The sequence below is a fragment of the Cupressus sempervirens genome, chromosome 9 (genome assembly GCF_028749045.1).
Source record: "Cupressus sempervirens isolate cs-2001-9-10 chromosome 9, ASM2874904v1, whole genome shotgun sequence".
In the NCBI taxonomy this organism is placed as follows: Eukaryota; Viridiplantae; Streptophyta; class Pinopsida; order Cupressales; family Cupressaceae; genus Cupressus; species Cupressus sempervirens.
The window spans coordinates 327,647,987-327,664,575 of NC_143126.1; the positions used below are offsets into that span (position 1 = coordinate 327,647,987).

Sequence of the window (16,589 nt, forward strand, 5' to 3'; positions counted from 1 at the left end):
CATTCGAGCCAATCCTACTGGAACTTTGGACTTGCCTTTATTATCATTCTGCCTTACCAGTTTCTTCATCCTGCTACACTTCAGCAATTTTGGTAGAATGAACCTTATTTGGATCAGATCCTTTAGATCCAAGGTTGGTTGAATGTTTTACCCATATGAGCTGAAGTACTCTTCTAAACATTTGGAGTAGTCTTCTTTTATAATTCCACACCAACGTATTAAGAAATATATATTTTTCTCCATGTCGGACCAATTTGATTCAAAGGCCACAGGATCCCTGATAACCAAGATAGGTCATCTAGGGACATCAATAGTAACCAAACTGCCAATTGGAGCTGTCATGTACTCTTCCAGGAAGGGAATTTCTTCCTTCTTATTGATACTAAAGATAGCATTGTTCAGTCCTTTCAGCCAGGCTTTATCAAAAATTACTTGACATAAGTTCAGAAAGCCCCATTGTTTATCTTAGCTCGAACCAGATAGGCAATAAACGTACCTACTATGTTGTTGTTGGTTCTCCAGGTCTTGAAGTAATTGAAGTGTCTTTCTCCTAGCATTCTTTCCACTGCACATCTTGCAAGGTCATCTAGGTCATTAAAATTTTGATTCCACATTTCAGGTTTAATTTCTTCTAAGAAGGCCATTGTTCTGTTCTTGGATTTGTGATACAAAACAATGTTTGTCTATTTTCAGACTCTACTGATTTATTGCCTGAAATAAAGAAAGCCTACTACACAACTGTGTTTGGTTTTAAATAAGCTGATGGTAGTTATGAATTTAAAGATTAACACCTGTGAATTTCCAGCTCATTAGTTAATGGATATGATTCATTCTAGATGTTGGACAGATTTTTGGTGATTAAGCAATTTTGATTCTTCCTTCTTGTGATTAACCTTATTAAATGTTATATTGTGCTATATCATTGCTCAGAATGAAGATGTCCTGAGCAATTATCAAAAATTACTTGACATATGTTCAGAATGTCCCATTTGTTTATCTTAGCTCGAACCAGACGGGCAATAAATGTACCAAGTTGTTGTTGGTTCTCCAGGTCTTGGAGTAATTGAAGTGTCTTTCTCCTAGCATTCTTTCCACTGCACATCTTGTAAGGTCATCTAGGTCATTTAAAATGTGATTCGATATTTCAGGTTTAATTTCTCTTAAGAAGGCCATTTTCTGTTCTCGGATTTGTGATACAATGCATTGTTTGTCTCCATTTTCAGACTCTACTGATTTATTGCCTGAAATAAAGACAGCCTACTACACAACTGTGTTTGGTTTTAAATAAGCTGACGGTAGTTATGAATTTAAGGATTAACACCTGTGAATTTCCAGCTCATTACTTAATGGATATGATTGATTCAAAATTTTGGACAGATTTTCGGCGATTGAGCAATTATGATTCTTCCTTCCTGTGATTAACCTTATTAAATGATTATATTGTGCTATATCATTGCTCAGAATGAAGATTTTCCGAGCAATTATCTCTATTTCTGTAATTTGAAATTGGGAATTACTCCAATCTTTGATGACTTGATTACCGGATTGGCCGTGAGTACTAATTAGGAGCTGGCCCAATGTTTAATGATTAACTTTCCTTTGGAGTTAGGAATGATTATGATTAGAGTAATCTGGTGACCTTGGATTGTATGTCAGAGTAAATATATCGTATTAATCAGGGAAACTAACATAATGTGTTGTTCTATCTTGATCTTCGCATACTAAATTTTAGGGGTGAATACTTCTTCTAATTGTCCTCTTATATGCCTGGTTTAAAAAGCCTAGTTGAGTCTAGAGCTAATCATAATACTTATGAAACTTGATTTCATATCGTAATCTGTAAAAACTTATTGATTATTAGTAATATTTAGATTGGTTTTAAGCTAAGTTGCCGGTTGGGGTTCGGTTCCAAGTTCGACGTTCAAGAACCGGTTCACAAGTTCGACAAAATTTTGGAAAGGGGTTTGGGTTCATTAGTATAAAAACATGTAAAAATTATTTTTAAAAAAGTATATATATGTATATGTATATGTATACATTTTTATGAAGCATGAGTTAAAATTAGAATGTAGCATAGCAGCATAAGCACATTTAAACAACAAAAACTTAAAAACACCATAAAAGTTAAACTTGTAATCATAGTGATCATACCATCATATAGTAACATAGTTCAATCAACTTCAACATCAAAGATTCAAAACATTTAAATTTTAAAATATCAAATTCAAGTCTCATTGTTTAACTAATGGAATGAAAATCTATTAATATTCAGATTCTTAGTTCTAAGTTCTTCAATCTTCATATTCATCTTCTTCTTCTTCATCTTCTTCTCCGACATTACTGAAATGTCGTTGCTGGATTTGATAAGAAATATTACACTTGAACTAACAGGGATTTTGTCAAATAGTTGTCCAGTAATCAAAACTCTTATGCAAAATCACCACTGTCATGCCACTGTGCTGATTGCTCACATAAATGATATTAAATAGCTATTTTAAACTTATAAAAATCATGTCTTCAATAAGTTTCAAGATGGTTGTTCGGAATCACAATGTTGCAATAATGAATGATAACCAGACTAATAAACCAACAGCAAATATACAATGTGCAATTGACAATTTCTGAATTCATATAAAAAGGGAACATACAGTGATTAGACTGTAGACTGGGTACTTATCATACAGACCTGTTAGCAGTGTGAGTACCAATATGGAGGTCCAAGTGTGTTCTGAATGTTCTCCCAATGCCCGCATCCAGATATCTGTCATTAAATGCCATTTGCCACCCAAAATATGCCAAACCTGACTGCACTTACTCACCTCCGCTCTCACTCCAGGACTCACTGCGGCTTCAGTATCACTGGTATATGATCAGGCAGAATGGTGAGGGTGCCTCTCTATACCAAGTACTGTCCCCGACTCACTGCCTATCTATATTGACGTCCCTGCAGATTTCTCAGGCTTTGTAAGTTATTGATTATCGTCCAGTTCCTCTTATCTGCTAGTTATCCAGTCCTATAATCTGTATGTATTACTTTCTTGAAGGTGTTCAAACACCTGTATCCTCTCTACTGCTGAACCCCCACTTCTTAAAAATCTTCAAAGCATCAATGTGGAAACATAGTTCTGAAGTGCAAATGTGAGATGCTAGGTTTGCATCTAGTCTCACTCTTTTCCTCAAGGGGTTTCATCCTTGGGAAATATCCAGTCACATTTAAGCAACCTTTAGGATTTGTAAAATAACATATATCCGTTCATGACAATCCCAATGTAAAAGCTTTCTTTTATAATCTCGAAGTGTGGGGAGAAACAAGCCTCTTAGCAATGTGGGATAAAAGACTATTTCGTCTTTTAAGCACTTAAGTCATTTGTCTTGAAGTGACTTTAAACAATAAAGACTTTATACTTCAACTCAATAAAATAAAGTGACTTTAACTTTAGGATTTCCCATTTAAAAATCTCCTCAACTAAAACCAATACTCCTGTGATTGGCTGGCATCCTAAATCACATGCAGTTAACCTATCCGAATGGAAAGATAGGCCAACTAGGCACCATTAATGCTAGCGCGGAGAAGGGGACATTACAATTACTTGCGCTTAGGCCAATGGGATTAGCAGCAGAATCAACAATGGTATTGACATCAAAGTCATCAAAATCATCAACTGTAATCTGAGCAGTGGAAGCATCCAAATCTACAATCTCTGCACCTACATCGCACTTCTTTGTTTCCCTTTCTTTGTATTTTGTATTCTTGACTCTTGTGCAAAAGAAGGCACAAGTTGTTATGCACAAATATCAGGTTCCCTTCTTTTTTTGATTGCAACCTATTGTGCTTTGCCAAGTGGATGAAAGAATAGGTGCTCCAATTTCTTTCTGATGTAGAAGAACTAGCAACCTATAAAGACAACATAGGGTAAGCAATTAAAAAGAATTAATTCTATCTTATAAAAAATTTAAAATCATTTTCTACTCATGTTTCTTTTGACAATAAAGTAAGCTAATTTAAAAAAAATAAAACTTACTTGTGATATAACTTTGATTGCAAGGGGCTGCAATGTTTGGAATTTTTGGCCATCGAGGTACCACTAACCATGAGCATCCTTCTTGAACTGATGATGAAGAGCATCATTACTTAGATCTCTAACATTGACAAACTCTATGAACTCATCCATGATTACATCTCGCATATTATCATCAGGAAATATTCTTCTAAATGCTACCTGGTACTTGTCAGACACTTCCATATCTCTATATGGTGGTTACCTTCTTGGTAGATCACAATATTGTGAGCTATAGTAATTGGGGGTCAAGGCATAGGCAAGCAAATGTAATGGAGTGGTCATTTTGTTCCATTTTTCATTAATAATTTTTTGCACTTGTTTGAAAAAGGTCTCTTGCGGATCTTACTTCTCATTTATAACTTGCTTGTTCTTCTCAATCATCGAGTCTATTCCATCATAGATCTCTCCAAGGCAACGCCTATCCACGTTAGTGTACCTCAACATGCTCATAATAGGCTTGGTGATCTTAAGGAGACAATCCACACGTTCCCACCATGACAACCAATAGCCTATCCTTTATTTTGTTTGCCCTTTCAATGTTCTTTTGCTTCCATACACCCCAATTGTGGCTGATTACCATACATTGAAGTGCATCTTTCACTTGCACAAATCGTCTTAAGATGATTAAATGTGATGCAAAACGGGTCTCAACAACCTGTGACATAAATTAGAGCAAAAAACAAAACTAGTAGATACATATTTTAGAAAAGTATACACATTGCACAAGTAAAATATGAAAAATCAGAAATTGTCAAATATTAAAAATTAAATTACTAACTTGAGTTCAAGTTCATTTACCTTCAATAGCTCCAATTTTGAGTAGTTCATTAAAAGAGATTGAGTCATGTGGTGGTTTGTAACAAATATTTGTATGCCCTTAGCCTCTTCATACATTGTTTTGATCCACTCAATTTGGTTCCCAATCTTTTGTAGCATAAGATTGAGTGAATGGACTGCACAAGGTGTCCAAAAGATATGTTGATATCGTGATTCAACCAACAAACCTGCTGCTTTACAATTCTTTGCATTGTCTGTTATGACTTGGACAACGTTTCTTGCACCCACTTGTTCAATGGCCCCAATTAGGATATAAGCAATAAATGACCCATCTTTTAGTTTGCCCTCACAATCCACCACTTTCAGAAACAATACCCCTTTAGGGGACACCACAAGGACATTAATCAATGGAATCCTTCCAGCCATCTAAAACAATTGTCACCCCTGTCTCAACCCATGAGTCCCTTATGGGCTTCAATTGATTTTCAATCCGTTGGACCTCATCATCCAACGAGGTGGTGTGCACTTTCTCATACCCGGGGCCACAATACCCTTTTGGAGCTTCATTGTCACCCCTCAACATGTCCTTCCAAAATGGAGAGTAGACAACATTAAAGGACAACCCATTTGCATACAGGCACTTTCCCACCTTAATGTCAGCGATTTCCCGACCCTTATTTTGAAAAGCAGTTTCTAGTGGCCCCTTTCTTTTATGTACAACGGGGATAGATTCAATGTCAATGTCCACTGCGGTACTAAAGAAGGGGTGGTCTTGTACTATAACATCTGGTGGGGGGGGGCTGCATTTCCTTTGCTCTTTTACTTTTATTGGTATTGCTACCGTGTTCTGCTGCCTTGCGTCCTCTCTCTTCTACTGCCTCATGCTCTTAAATATATTTTAACACAGTTTGATTTGGTATAGGGGCACCTTTTTTGCCAGGGCATTTCTTGACTCCTCTTCCCGTGTAACCACATAAATGACCTACCACACGATAATAAGAACTATTTCTTTCTACATCACATCCCCGACATCTCCAACAAAATGCACCACCTCCTGGAAGGGGTTTTAAAATGTCTACATACTTCCATAGAGCAGAATCAGAGTTGGGTTCCATTCTTTGTTTGATGTTACCTATTGATGAAGAGGTAGATGACATTCCTTTCCCTATGGCAAGAAATTAGATACATGTTCATAATTTATATGCAAGAAAATGACAAATTTTGGAATAATGGAAAAAATTCAAAAGAACATATGAAGATTAAAAGAGAAATGGAAAAATGAAAAAAGTTAAAAACTAGAACAAAAAAAATAGCAAATGGAATAAGATCTTACCTTTTCCAGCATTGCAAGCTTGCAAATGTGTATGAATGATGCACAAACACTTGAAGAACACCAACAAATCAATCTTCAAACTCCTTGCACAATTGGATGCTTGCTCAAAAACTTATGTGCTCTTCCTTAAGACAAAATAACCTCTTTAGAAACATAAAATGATAATGAGAGGGCACAAAACCAATTAATAACACCTTTTAGGTTTTATGAACGCCAAAATAATATTAAGAATTGCTAATGAAACACTTTTCCAGCTGTTTGTCTCTGCGGGTTCAAAAATTTTAAGGTGGTTCGAACCAAATCAAACCAGGAGTGCAAAAATCGCACCCTTGTCGAACCAAGTTCGAACTGGACCTGAACTTCGAACTAGTTCAAACTTTCCTTGGTTAGGGGTGGGGGAGAAGGTACCTGTGCAACTTAGGTTTTAAGTAATAAAATCTATACATTCCAACCCATTTGTTCCTCTATTTACCAATTCATTTGTCGTTTTGTTGCCTTCACGATATATATGTTCAAATTCAGTCTTGAAAGGATTTTAAAAGTTCTAAAGATAACTCAAGAAAGGATTGGAGCTTCCAATTAGGTGTCTTGCCTATTCGTAGTGCATTGATGACAACTTGAGAGTCTCCTTCAATTCCTCATAACTTTATACCCATATTTTTACATAGCTTTAGCCTTTTTGTAAGGGCCATTATTTCTGCTGTATTATTGGTGGATTCACTTAAAGGCTTTGCTAATTTTTCTATCACTTTTCCTTCATGATTATGGACGACACAGCCTATGCCTGCTTTACTTGGATTTCCCCTAGAGGCACCATCGAAGTTGAGTTTGTGCCAACCTAGCTTAGGGGGTTGCCTTTTATAGTTCTTTCATTCGAATATGATTTTCTAAGGACAAATTGGACAAGTCTGAGGACTGGCTATGGATTCAGTCCTAATAACTTGTTAAACTTACCATACATCATGTCCATGGATAGATGTGAACTTACGAGTTGAACTCATTTCATTAAGCACCAAGATTTCATTGTCAGGTCTGAAGACCAACTGCACTTTTGGGTGAATTTAAGATGCAAATTTAGTGATTTAGACGCCAAGGGAACCCATACGGACTCAACAATATCAGACTCATGAATTGGTGGTCTGGAAATTATGGGGAATTCATTAAAAATCACCCTTGCAGCAGCTGTTTGCAGACCTGGGTCTGCAACTTAGGATTTTCATACCTTTAATGGCCCAAGATAAGCCTCAAAACAATGCCAAAAAGGTCTGCAACACATTCATGATCAGATTGCATTTAAAGAACAAACCCAGGTTTAAGTTAAAAACATCAATTTCCAGAGGTAGTCTTCAGGCTTTCATTCATAACCCATTTACCTCAGCCCCCAATGTCTGAAATTGGTTGCAATAACTTGCAAATGATGAGCATTTGACCAAGGAAGACTCAGAAAAACAAGATTCGGTGGATTTGGGCAGCAAATTATTTTTATATGCCTTTTTCCAAAAATCACCCCTGTTTAGGAAGTCTGCAGATTTGGGTCTGCAACACCTTCGTTTCAGTCTTGGGATGCATGCAAAAGGATGGGAACTGGTCTTGAAACAAGCCTTGAAAGCTTAGAGCACCAAACTATTTTCGGTGAATTTTCAAAAAAATTGCTAGGCTGGAAATGTTCAGACTTGGACTTGCATACCTCAGATATGTTAGTGTTATAGCTTCAGCCGGATTGATTAGATCAGAAATAAATTGTGTTTAATCAGTCACCTTGATTACTAATTAACAGTGTTACCCGTTTGCGCACACCCAGGTCAAAAATTCAGCGCAATTGAGTACCCCCACCAAGCAAAAAGCACGGCCGCACTGCAGCCACACCCAGGTGGGACGTGGGGACATGGGTGCATCCGGGGTGTGGGGGTGTGCGCTCGGCGGCTCGGGTGTGCGTGGGGTGCAGCCAACATGTTGGCTAAAAAGTCAAGAAAAAAAAAAAACAAAAACAAACATTTTTTGCAATTTTTTTTTATTGTTTCTTTTAGCAAGTGAACCCTAATTTGGTGTGTGTCCCATGAGGTCTATTTCTTTGTTGATATTCATATTTGAACAATGAATTTTGAATCTTTCATCTTTGTCATTTGATAAACTGATAGTCAATGGTTGACTTATAGGGTACTATGTGTGGTTTATATTTTTCATTTATCATTATCATTATTATCATTATGTTTAAAAGTTTTAGCATTTTACTAAGTTCAATGGTCATTGGTAATGGTTATGAAGTTTCAATTTTCAAGTATATTTGGTTATGAAGTTCAATGGTCATTGGTAATAGTTATGAAAATTGAATCGCATTTCAATTTTCCTTGTCCAACTATATTTGGTATGTTATATTGAAGTATCATTTCAACTAATTTTTTAACAAAGCTCCCTATTGGAGTATTTCTTTGCTTTGGGTGTCCCTACTGGGTACACCCCATGCTTTGTTCTTCGCCCTTACTATCTGTGATGGGCTCTTCCTAGTCAGGGAAGTCTAAGTGTATTAATCAAAATCTTGGCCGCGGGGTAGTAGCACCAGTACTTGTCATGGCAATCTAAGTCGAACCATCTTGTTTTATTTCTGTAGTGAGTGTTTGGGTTGGACCGACTTGCTGGTTTGTGCTGGATCAAGTTTGCCTTTTGCAAGTAATGTAGTCTTGACCTTTGCTCTCACTTGAGGAGTCCACTTGTGTCTCTAATGCCTAATCCTCCTGAGGGCACTAGCTAAGGTTTCATGTTCAGATAAGGGCTCTACTTGTGAGTAGTCAAAATCCCTATTGAAGGCATCAGCTATCTGCACTTTGCTTAGATCATGTGGTCTCTTCCGTTTTGTATGGATTATGATGGGCATCTTGGAAAACATCTCGAAAATGCCCATGTCAACATTTTACTAATTGTTGGGTGAGCCCAAGTCCAGTGTTGAACCTGGCGCTTTGATACCATATGTAACATGCTAAAAGTTTAGAACAAAAGTTTACTAGGTTTACATGTTTAAAATAAAATGAACTTGTTCACACTAAATCTATACTTAATAAGAATAAATATTTGAAACTGACTAACGTTTACCAAATTTACTTCTTTTAAAAGGAAAAGAGTTACTTGATCTATATGTAAGAACGAAATACAACTTTTCAATTAAATACCTTTTCTCTTAACAATCTAGGAAGTAACTTGTAGCAAACTAAATAGAGTACTCACATAATGTGCAAAGAGGCTGAGTTTGATAAAGAGGATTTTTGTATGATCAATTTACCCAAAATCTCTACCTTGTGTCTCATTCTGGGGGAAAACATATCACTAGGGTGTTTAACCACCCAACCATGGATTGTATTCAATCCCCCTAAGTTGCTTCTAGATCCAAAGCAAATCCCACCCTCCATGAGGGATGGTGGATGATCAAGTCAAGTCTCCTGAGAATACAATGTAGAGTCACCTATAGTGTGATTGGTCGTACCTCGTAGCATTCTGCTACTTTGGTTTGACACCCGTCATGAATGTATCCAACGACTTCATCATGACTTCCAATAACTTGTACCTTGGCCAAGGATTTTCTTTAATATTTGGGAGTCATCATCTCACCTTCCCACTTGATCTTAGGATTGAAGTGTTACCTCCTGAATTACTTAGCTGTGGGTTTTATGGAGAGGTTTTAAGATGATCTAATCTCTCACCAGAACATTTAACTCTGATTGGTTACCCTATGTGAAGTGGTTACCTTTCTAAAATCTGTTTGAAAGGATAATAATGTTTGGAGGTTATTAAATCAGATTCCTCTAATTTCATGTGTCAATGTCATTTTCTTTTACCAACAGAAACAAAGGTGTAAGCTGGACTCTAGTTCGAATTCATTTGCTTATTTGTATTCCCATTGGCTGTTTTCTCCGAGTCTTACTGTTTTAAATCATTGGATTAGAGTCTTGGTGAAAAAAGTCTAGATCGTGGCTGAACTAGAGCACGATAACACTATTATTGTACAGGAATGCGTAGGATAACTGTTTATTTGTTCTAGTTGGGTTTGCTATTGAAGCGATGATTAAAGATTGTCAATAGTAGCTGTATGATCAACACAATAATCAGATTTCTAGTTGTAAGAAGTCAAGGTGTTATTTATTTCATATTAGAGTCTTGGAAATGTGTTATTGCATACTATAGACGACATTCAACTTTATGTCTTTGTTTTCTACAGACTAAGAAGAAATCGATTCATGCAACAAGAATCTTAGACACCTGAATATGATTCATCTTTGGTTCTGATTACACAAGAACGAGTTTATTCAACTTTCTAAAAAGTTAGTATTTTCTTTCCTAGACAAGAAGAATAGTTCGCTCAACAAGAGAATAAATAGCATGAATGAAAATGAATAGCATGAATTGTCGATTTTAGGGATTGGATTTATTTTAAATTAATAAATTAAAACCCTCAAGTTTCCTTCTATATATCTTGATACTTTAGGGGGCAAGTGATAAATATTAATGGAAAATAATTTGAATGATTAAGTTAATGCATATCCACTTAGGAATATGTTGATGTATGTTAATGGCTCCACCAACTGATTTCAAGGAGACTGAATATTTGCAGAACAAAGCATGTGCCAGACAGAAGAAAACTAAAATTGTATTATTTTGGAGAAATGTACGTATCACCCTTTATACATAGGGAAGGGGCTTGATCCTTCTCATACATCTATCCAAGACACTCTCCAAATGATGTGACAAGTATGATGACACAACTCATGGCAGAGACAAGTCACGTGACATGAAATGTTGACCACGAAAAAGTTGCTGGGTAAAAGGGTGTGGGTCCAATATGTATGTGCAATGCCAATGTGTGACCACCTCCACATAAAGTCCACTTAACGATAATACAAGAGCAAACATGACTTATTTCAGAATGGGGTCCGCCAAGTATAAGGTGATTTATTAATAAATATGATCAAAAGATAAAACATACCCTATTGGGCTAATGGAAAGATTTGACTATATATATATATATAAGAAACTTTGAATTCTAATAGTTGTTATTATAATGTTATAAATAATAAGATATTAAGAATAATAATAGTAATATTTAATCAGGGAGATGTCTTATGGTAAATCGATGTTGTTGTAGTTGTATTAAACAAAGGAGATGAAAGCTCCTTATATATATTTACAAGGACAATGTTTCTAAAAGAAACAATCATGAAGCAAAGACAGAAATAAAACTATTTAATAAACTAAAGGCTTAACTAAGATGACCATTAAAGAAACATTATAATATTCTAATACCCTCCCTTAATGGTCATTGTCTAACTGATGTCTTTTGGTTACAATTTCTTCAAAAACATGTTGCTGTTGCTGAGACCCTCCCTTGATTTACAAATGTTAATGACCAAGAAGCCAAAATTCCCCCATAAAAGAATAGAGAAGGGTGCCCCCTTATTTAGAATGCTTTGCAACAAGAGACAATAGCCAACCACTGACTCTGCCATTGAGATGAGTTTGTCACTAACCCTACCAGAATCAACAAAACATTTGACCATAACTCATAAAATATTCAACCTTATTGATGTTGGATAATGAAGCTTCTCTTCCCTGAGACAGAGACAAATACTGAGAATAGCTAGTGCGATGTTTAGGAAAAATCGACAAACCTTCCAAACTTTGCAGATGAGCACAATACCAAAAATACACTGCAAAAAGCCATGATTTTTTAAAGAGGAAATCAAAAAAGCCCAACACAATTTTTTTGGTGAAAAATCAGTCAAAACTAGACAAAAAAAAGGTTTGTTTTTTAGAAAAAATGGGAAACCCCAACAAATAAATTTTGAGGAAAAAATTATAAATCCACCAAGGAATCCCACACAACTTGGTGAATTACATCAGAGATTTTGAAGGAAAAATTTATAGAAATTCATTAGAATTTTTTTTAAGGGAAAAAATAATGAAAACCCATTAGAAATTTGTAAAGGCGGCAAAACACAAAACTTCGCATGGTAAACTAGCACATGCAACCTTAAAAAAATCAGAGTCTTTTGCTGCAACCAAGAAATTGCGGTATCAAAACCCTTAACCAGGCTTCCGATTTCCAGCAAAAATCCTTGAAGACGAACCACAAAAGTTTTATAAAATACTTCTAACGATATTTATTTCTAAAAATCGAAAAGCAAATTTCTACAAAAAATTCTAGACCAAAAGAGGCTTGAATTTTTCTTAAAAAATCTGCCAAATTTTATGAAATCCCCTCGACCTACTTTGATACCATGTCATGGCAAATCGATGTTGTTGTAGTTGTATTAAACAAAGGAGATGAAAGCTCCTTATATAGATTTACAAAGATGATGTTTCTAAAAGAAACAATCGTGAATTAAAGACAAAAACAAAAACTACTTAATAAACTGAAGACTTAACTAAGATGACCATTAAAAAAACATTATAATATTCTAATAAGATGTGCTTTAGGTTTACATTTTATGTTCTATCAAAATGAAGCTATAAAACATTAACATGAATGAGATTTATTTCTTTGTTCCAATACTGGAAGAAGGAAAGAACTCCATTAAAATCTCTAGATAGTATGCTGCTGGTTAATGTTTACTTGCTTGGAGTTGGAATGCAAATCTTTTAACTGATAGATTGTTTTGCAGTTGTTGTCTCTTGTTTCCAAGCCGCCTATGCTAGAACATCTCTGATAGCTCATATCCTATACAGTTTACGCCATTCCAAGAACCTGTGCAACTACCCATTTCTATCCATGTGAGGTGGTGAGTATTAAATCTCTGTTTTGGTTTATTCTTTTTCAAATATCACTCTCCATGAACATTAAGGGATCCCTAATAGTCTTGGTCGCCCAATCATTTACGTGTCTCATTTCTCTACCAACTTCCATCGTGCAAGTTTTCCAACCAATTGAGAGTTATTACTTGCCGTTTCCTAATGTTGGTGAGTTGAAATATTTTCCTTCCCTTCAATTGGAAACATAGTATATAAATGTATTATATGAGTGGTGAAACAATTAGTGGGTGAACATGACTATTGGGAAAATTGAATCCAATGTTAGAGTTGGCATCAAATATTTAAATTATTAAATGGCTCATGCTAAGAGAGGACATATCCATTGAAGGATAATTTACATGATACCAATAATGATAGTAAAGGGTCCTAGCCAAGTTGGAGTGGACTTAATATAATTTAACACTCTAATGTTTTAACTATACTTAGATTCATCAAAATTTAATAACAGCTTAATTAGGTGAGAAAACCTTCATGATTAAAGGAGTTGAGATGAATAAAATAGGATAGGCCACTTGTCGGTCTCCATGACTTTAAATTGATCAGGATATATTTTAAGTTAATAATCTTTAAATGGTTAGGAGTAAGTGAAATGTGAGTCCCTTAAGTTTAGTCACCTTGTCCACCTAGGTACAATTTCGATAGATCTCATCACTTCCAGGTTGTTTGGAACTTGATCATCCCACATCCCCTTTCCCAGTTATGCCTCCTCCCTCGTTGGGTTTGATTCACATTCTTCTTGCATCCAATCAGAATGAGTGGTTAAACCTTGATATTAAATTTAAGTAAACAAGATCTTCATCAAGTGATTACATTACCATGTTAGTGAACATCTTGATATGAACATTAAGTTAAATCCATAAACTGACCAATAGTTTTGACTATGGTTAAGTATAGCCAATTAATCAAAATTAAGAGTTTTAAGTTAGAAAAACACCATTAATTCCGAAACTGAAATCTGCCTAGGGCAAAGTCTGCAAAACCATGGTAGTTCACATATATATTGGCTAGGGCACAAAGTTATACCATTGTACAGTAATATTTAGAACCATTTAGGGCAACAAAACCACTATTTAGATTAGATCTTTTCCCGCTTAGGGCACATGTACAAAACCATTATAGAAATAGCAAATTTCATCTAGGGCATCAATTAATAAAGAAGTGAGCATAAAAGTATAAAACAAAAAGGGGTGTGAGAATTTTAAGTCCCTTATGCATGGAATATGCCTTTATATGGAATCTTGGACAAATAGACTAGCCAAAATTCAATACACTTAGGATTTTATTTTCAACCCATTATAACATGACTTTGACAAACATCAATTTTAATGTTCCCACTCTAAAATCACAGCTTGGCAATTGATTTGTCAAACACCCCTCGGTTTTTTAAAGCTCTGAATTACTCCATGTAATGCCAAAATTTGTATGAGCAAAGGAGGGGGTCCCCATTTGTAATGGGGCGATGGTGTGAAAACCTAACAACACGTCCTTGGGCATGTTAGTCTTTGTGTAAGCTGAACTTGGGCTTTCCATAATGAGAAACTGCAATTTCTCCCAAACAAGATGCTCCCAAAATGCATCATTCCCTCTCTTTTTAACATTCTCCGTCCCCCACATTCAACGCCAAACACTTCCAGTCTACTTGCACGCTTAACTCCAAAATTGCACCGACCACAACCTTACTATAGTTTTGGGCTTGAATTAAAATCTGTGCTCTCTCTTTTTTCAATAATTAAATTTATCAATGGCCAACAAAATCTTTATTTTTTTCTTTTAAAAATTGGTCCTCAAGACCCTTTGTTTAATGTTAATTGGCCCTTTTATTTTAATATAACTTATTTAATGAAGTGAATATATGATTCAGTTTCACTTGTTTATTTATTAAAGTGAATTCATAATATTCACTCATAATAATTTGTTTAAAGTTCACTTAGGAAATTTTATTCATTGCCCTTATTAAAAATTAAATAATACCCAAGACTCCAAATGGACCCCACAAGACTTTGTAAACACTCCATGGATCCTTGGTTACTCCCCTAAACATCCTATTCGATTACGGGAACCTAGTAATAAGCCAACCTCTTGAAGATTGCTCCTATCACCTAGAAAGGGGAGATTACATAATGAACCTTACCTTTATCAAACCACTGTGACTTGGTTCCCATGACTCCTTACATGACAAACATAGTTTCTTTATTAAGATATATAATTACTTGGTGCTTCAATTAAATGTGGTTAGATTTCAATATGCTAGTTAAGAGGTAGAACATGTTAATTTTTTGGTCTTTTTATTTATTTTCTAGGAAGAAGGTAGTTAACCAAGTTATGTGACGTGTTGTGCTTTGGTAATGAAACTATAATTAGCAAAAGAAAACAGTAACCTAGGGTAATTGTTGAATATTTTTGCAGGGCTGCACTCATATTGTATCTTGTAAAATATTATGGAATTCTGCATGGCTTTGGTTTTCTCCTGGTTGAAGTTGGGTTACATGGAAATTAAATATAAATTCAGCATAAATAGCCGCACACCTTAACTGATGGCTCTTGGGGTTTTGGCAGATTGTGAAAAAGAGGAAAAAGGCACTTAAAGATAAACAGCTTGGAATTAAAAGGTTGAAGTTGGCGCCAGTTACTAAACCAAAGCCAGTAATCTTGTGCAAGTTTTACATGAAAGGACGATGTTCTCAGGTTTTCTTTCTATTTCAACAATCAACTGATGTATTCATATTTTCCAAAGCAAAAGAAATTAGTATTCTATGTTTTAAATTTAGTGAACATTTTTGTCAAGGGAAAATGTTCTTTTGGTCAAAATTTTCTATAAAGACAGATGTGATTATGCCTTTAATAAAATATATTTTATTGATCTCAACTGATTTATTGATTTTCCCTCTTGTGTTCATGGTTATCAGGCTACTCTGAAGCAGGTTATCGTTATTTTGTTCCAAACAGTTCCATTATCCTGACCAGACTTGGTCATTCAGCAGTTTATGTGTCAATCGTCTCTTTGTTATAGTATCTAATTGTTTTTAATCATTATACTGCTCAGTTGTTTTTATCTGATTTCCATTTGTTTTTTCTGTTTTCTTTCAGTAAAGTTTCAATGAATTCTCCTGATCTGCCTTAGATTATGATTCCTTTTATATTCTGGCCAGAAAACTCTTCTCCACTTTCCACTATCGTGTTGTATCTATCTCATGAATTTAAATTCTTGTTTATGTCAATTTCCTGAAGATTTGTGAATAAACAAACACCTTGACGAGAAAACTATTAATTTCACCAATTTCATAGCTTAAATTCACCATTATAATATTCTAAGAAATTTTGTGAACTCAACTTATCTTAAGCAATGCAAATCTTAAAGTGGTAGCTTCCATTTTCTACTGTGTTTCCAGAATGGGGATGGCAGGAAATGCTGGAGTACATTTTTGGGACAGCAGGGGAAGGCATGCCTTTTTCTGGGGGCCGATAGTAGATGGCAATTATTAAAGGGGGAAGTTAAGAATATAAAAAATTTAAACAGTTTGTATTATAATTTACAATGCATTCATTAGAGAAACATATTTTATAGCACGCGAGTTGAATTGATACTTTATATGAGAGTTGATGCACAAGTTAAGGAAATGCCA

At 35.2% G+C, this 16,589-nt stretch overlaps 1 protein-coding gene across 1 annotated transcript in view; it reads left to right on the top strand.

Annotated features, from left to right (window-relative positions):
• Positions 1 to 16,589, top strand: part of EMB1789 (CCCH-type zinc finger family protein) — a 181,087-nt gene that overhangs the window by 73,581 nt on the left and 90,917 nt on the right. The window contains exon 4 of the mRNA XM_089800015.1: positions 15,523 to 15,651. Within this exon, the coding sequence (XP_089656141.1) occupies positions 15,523 to 15,651 (129 nt within the window). The remainder of the gene's footprint in view (positions 1 to 15,522; positions 15,652 to 16,589) is intronic.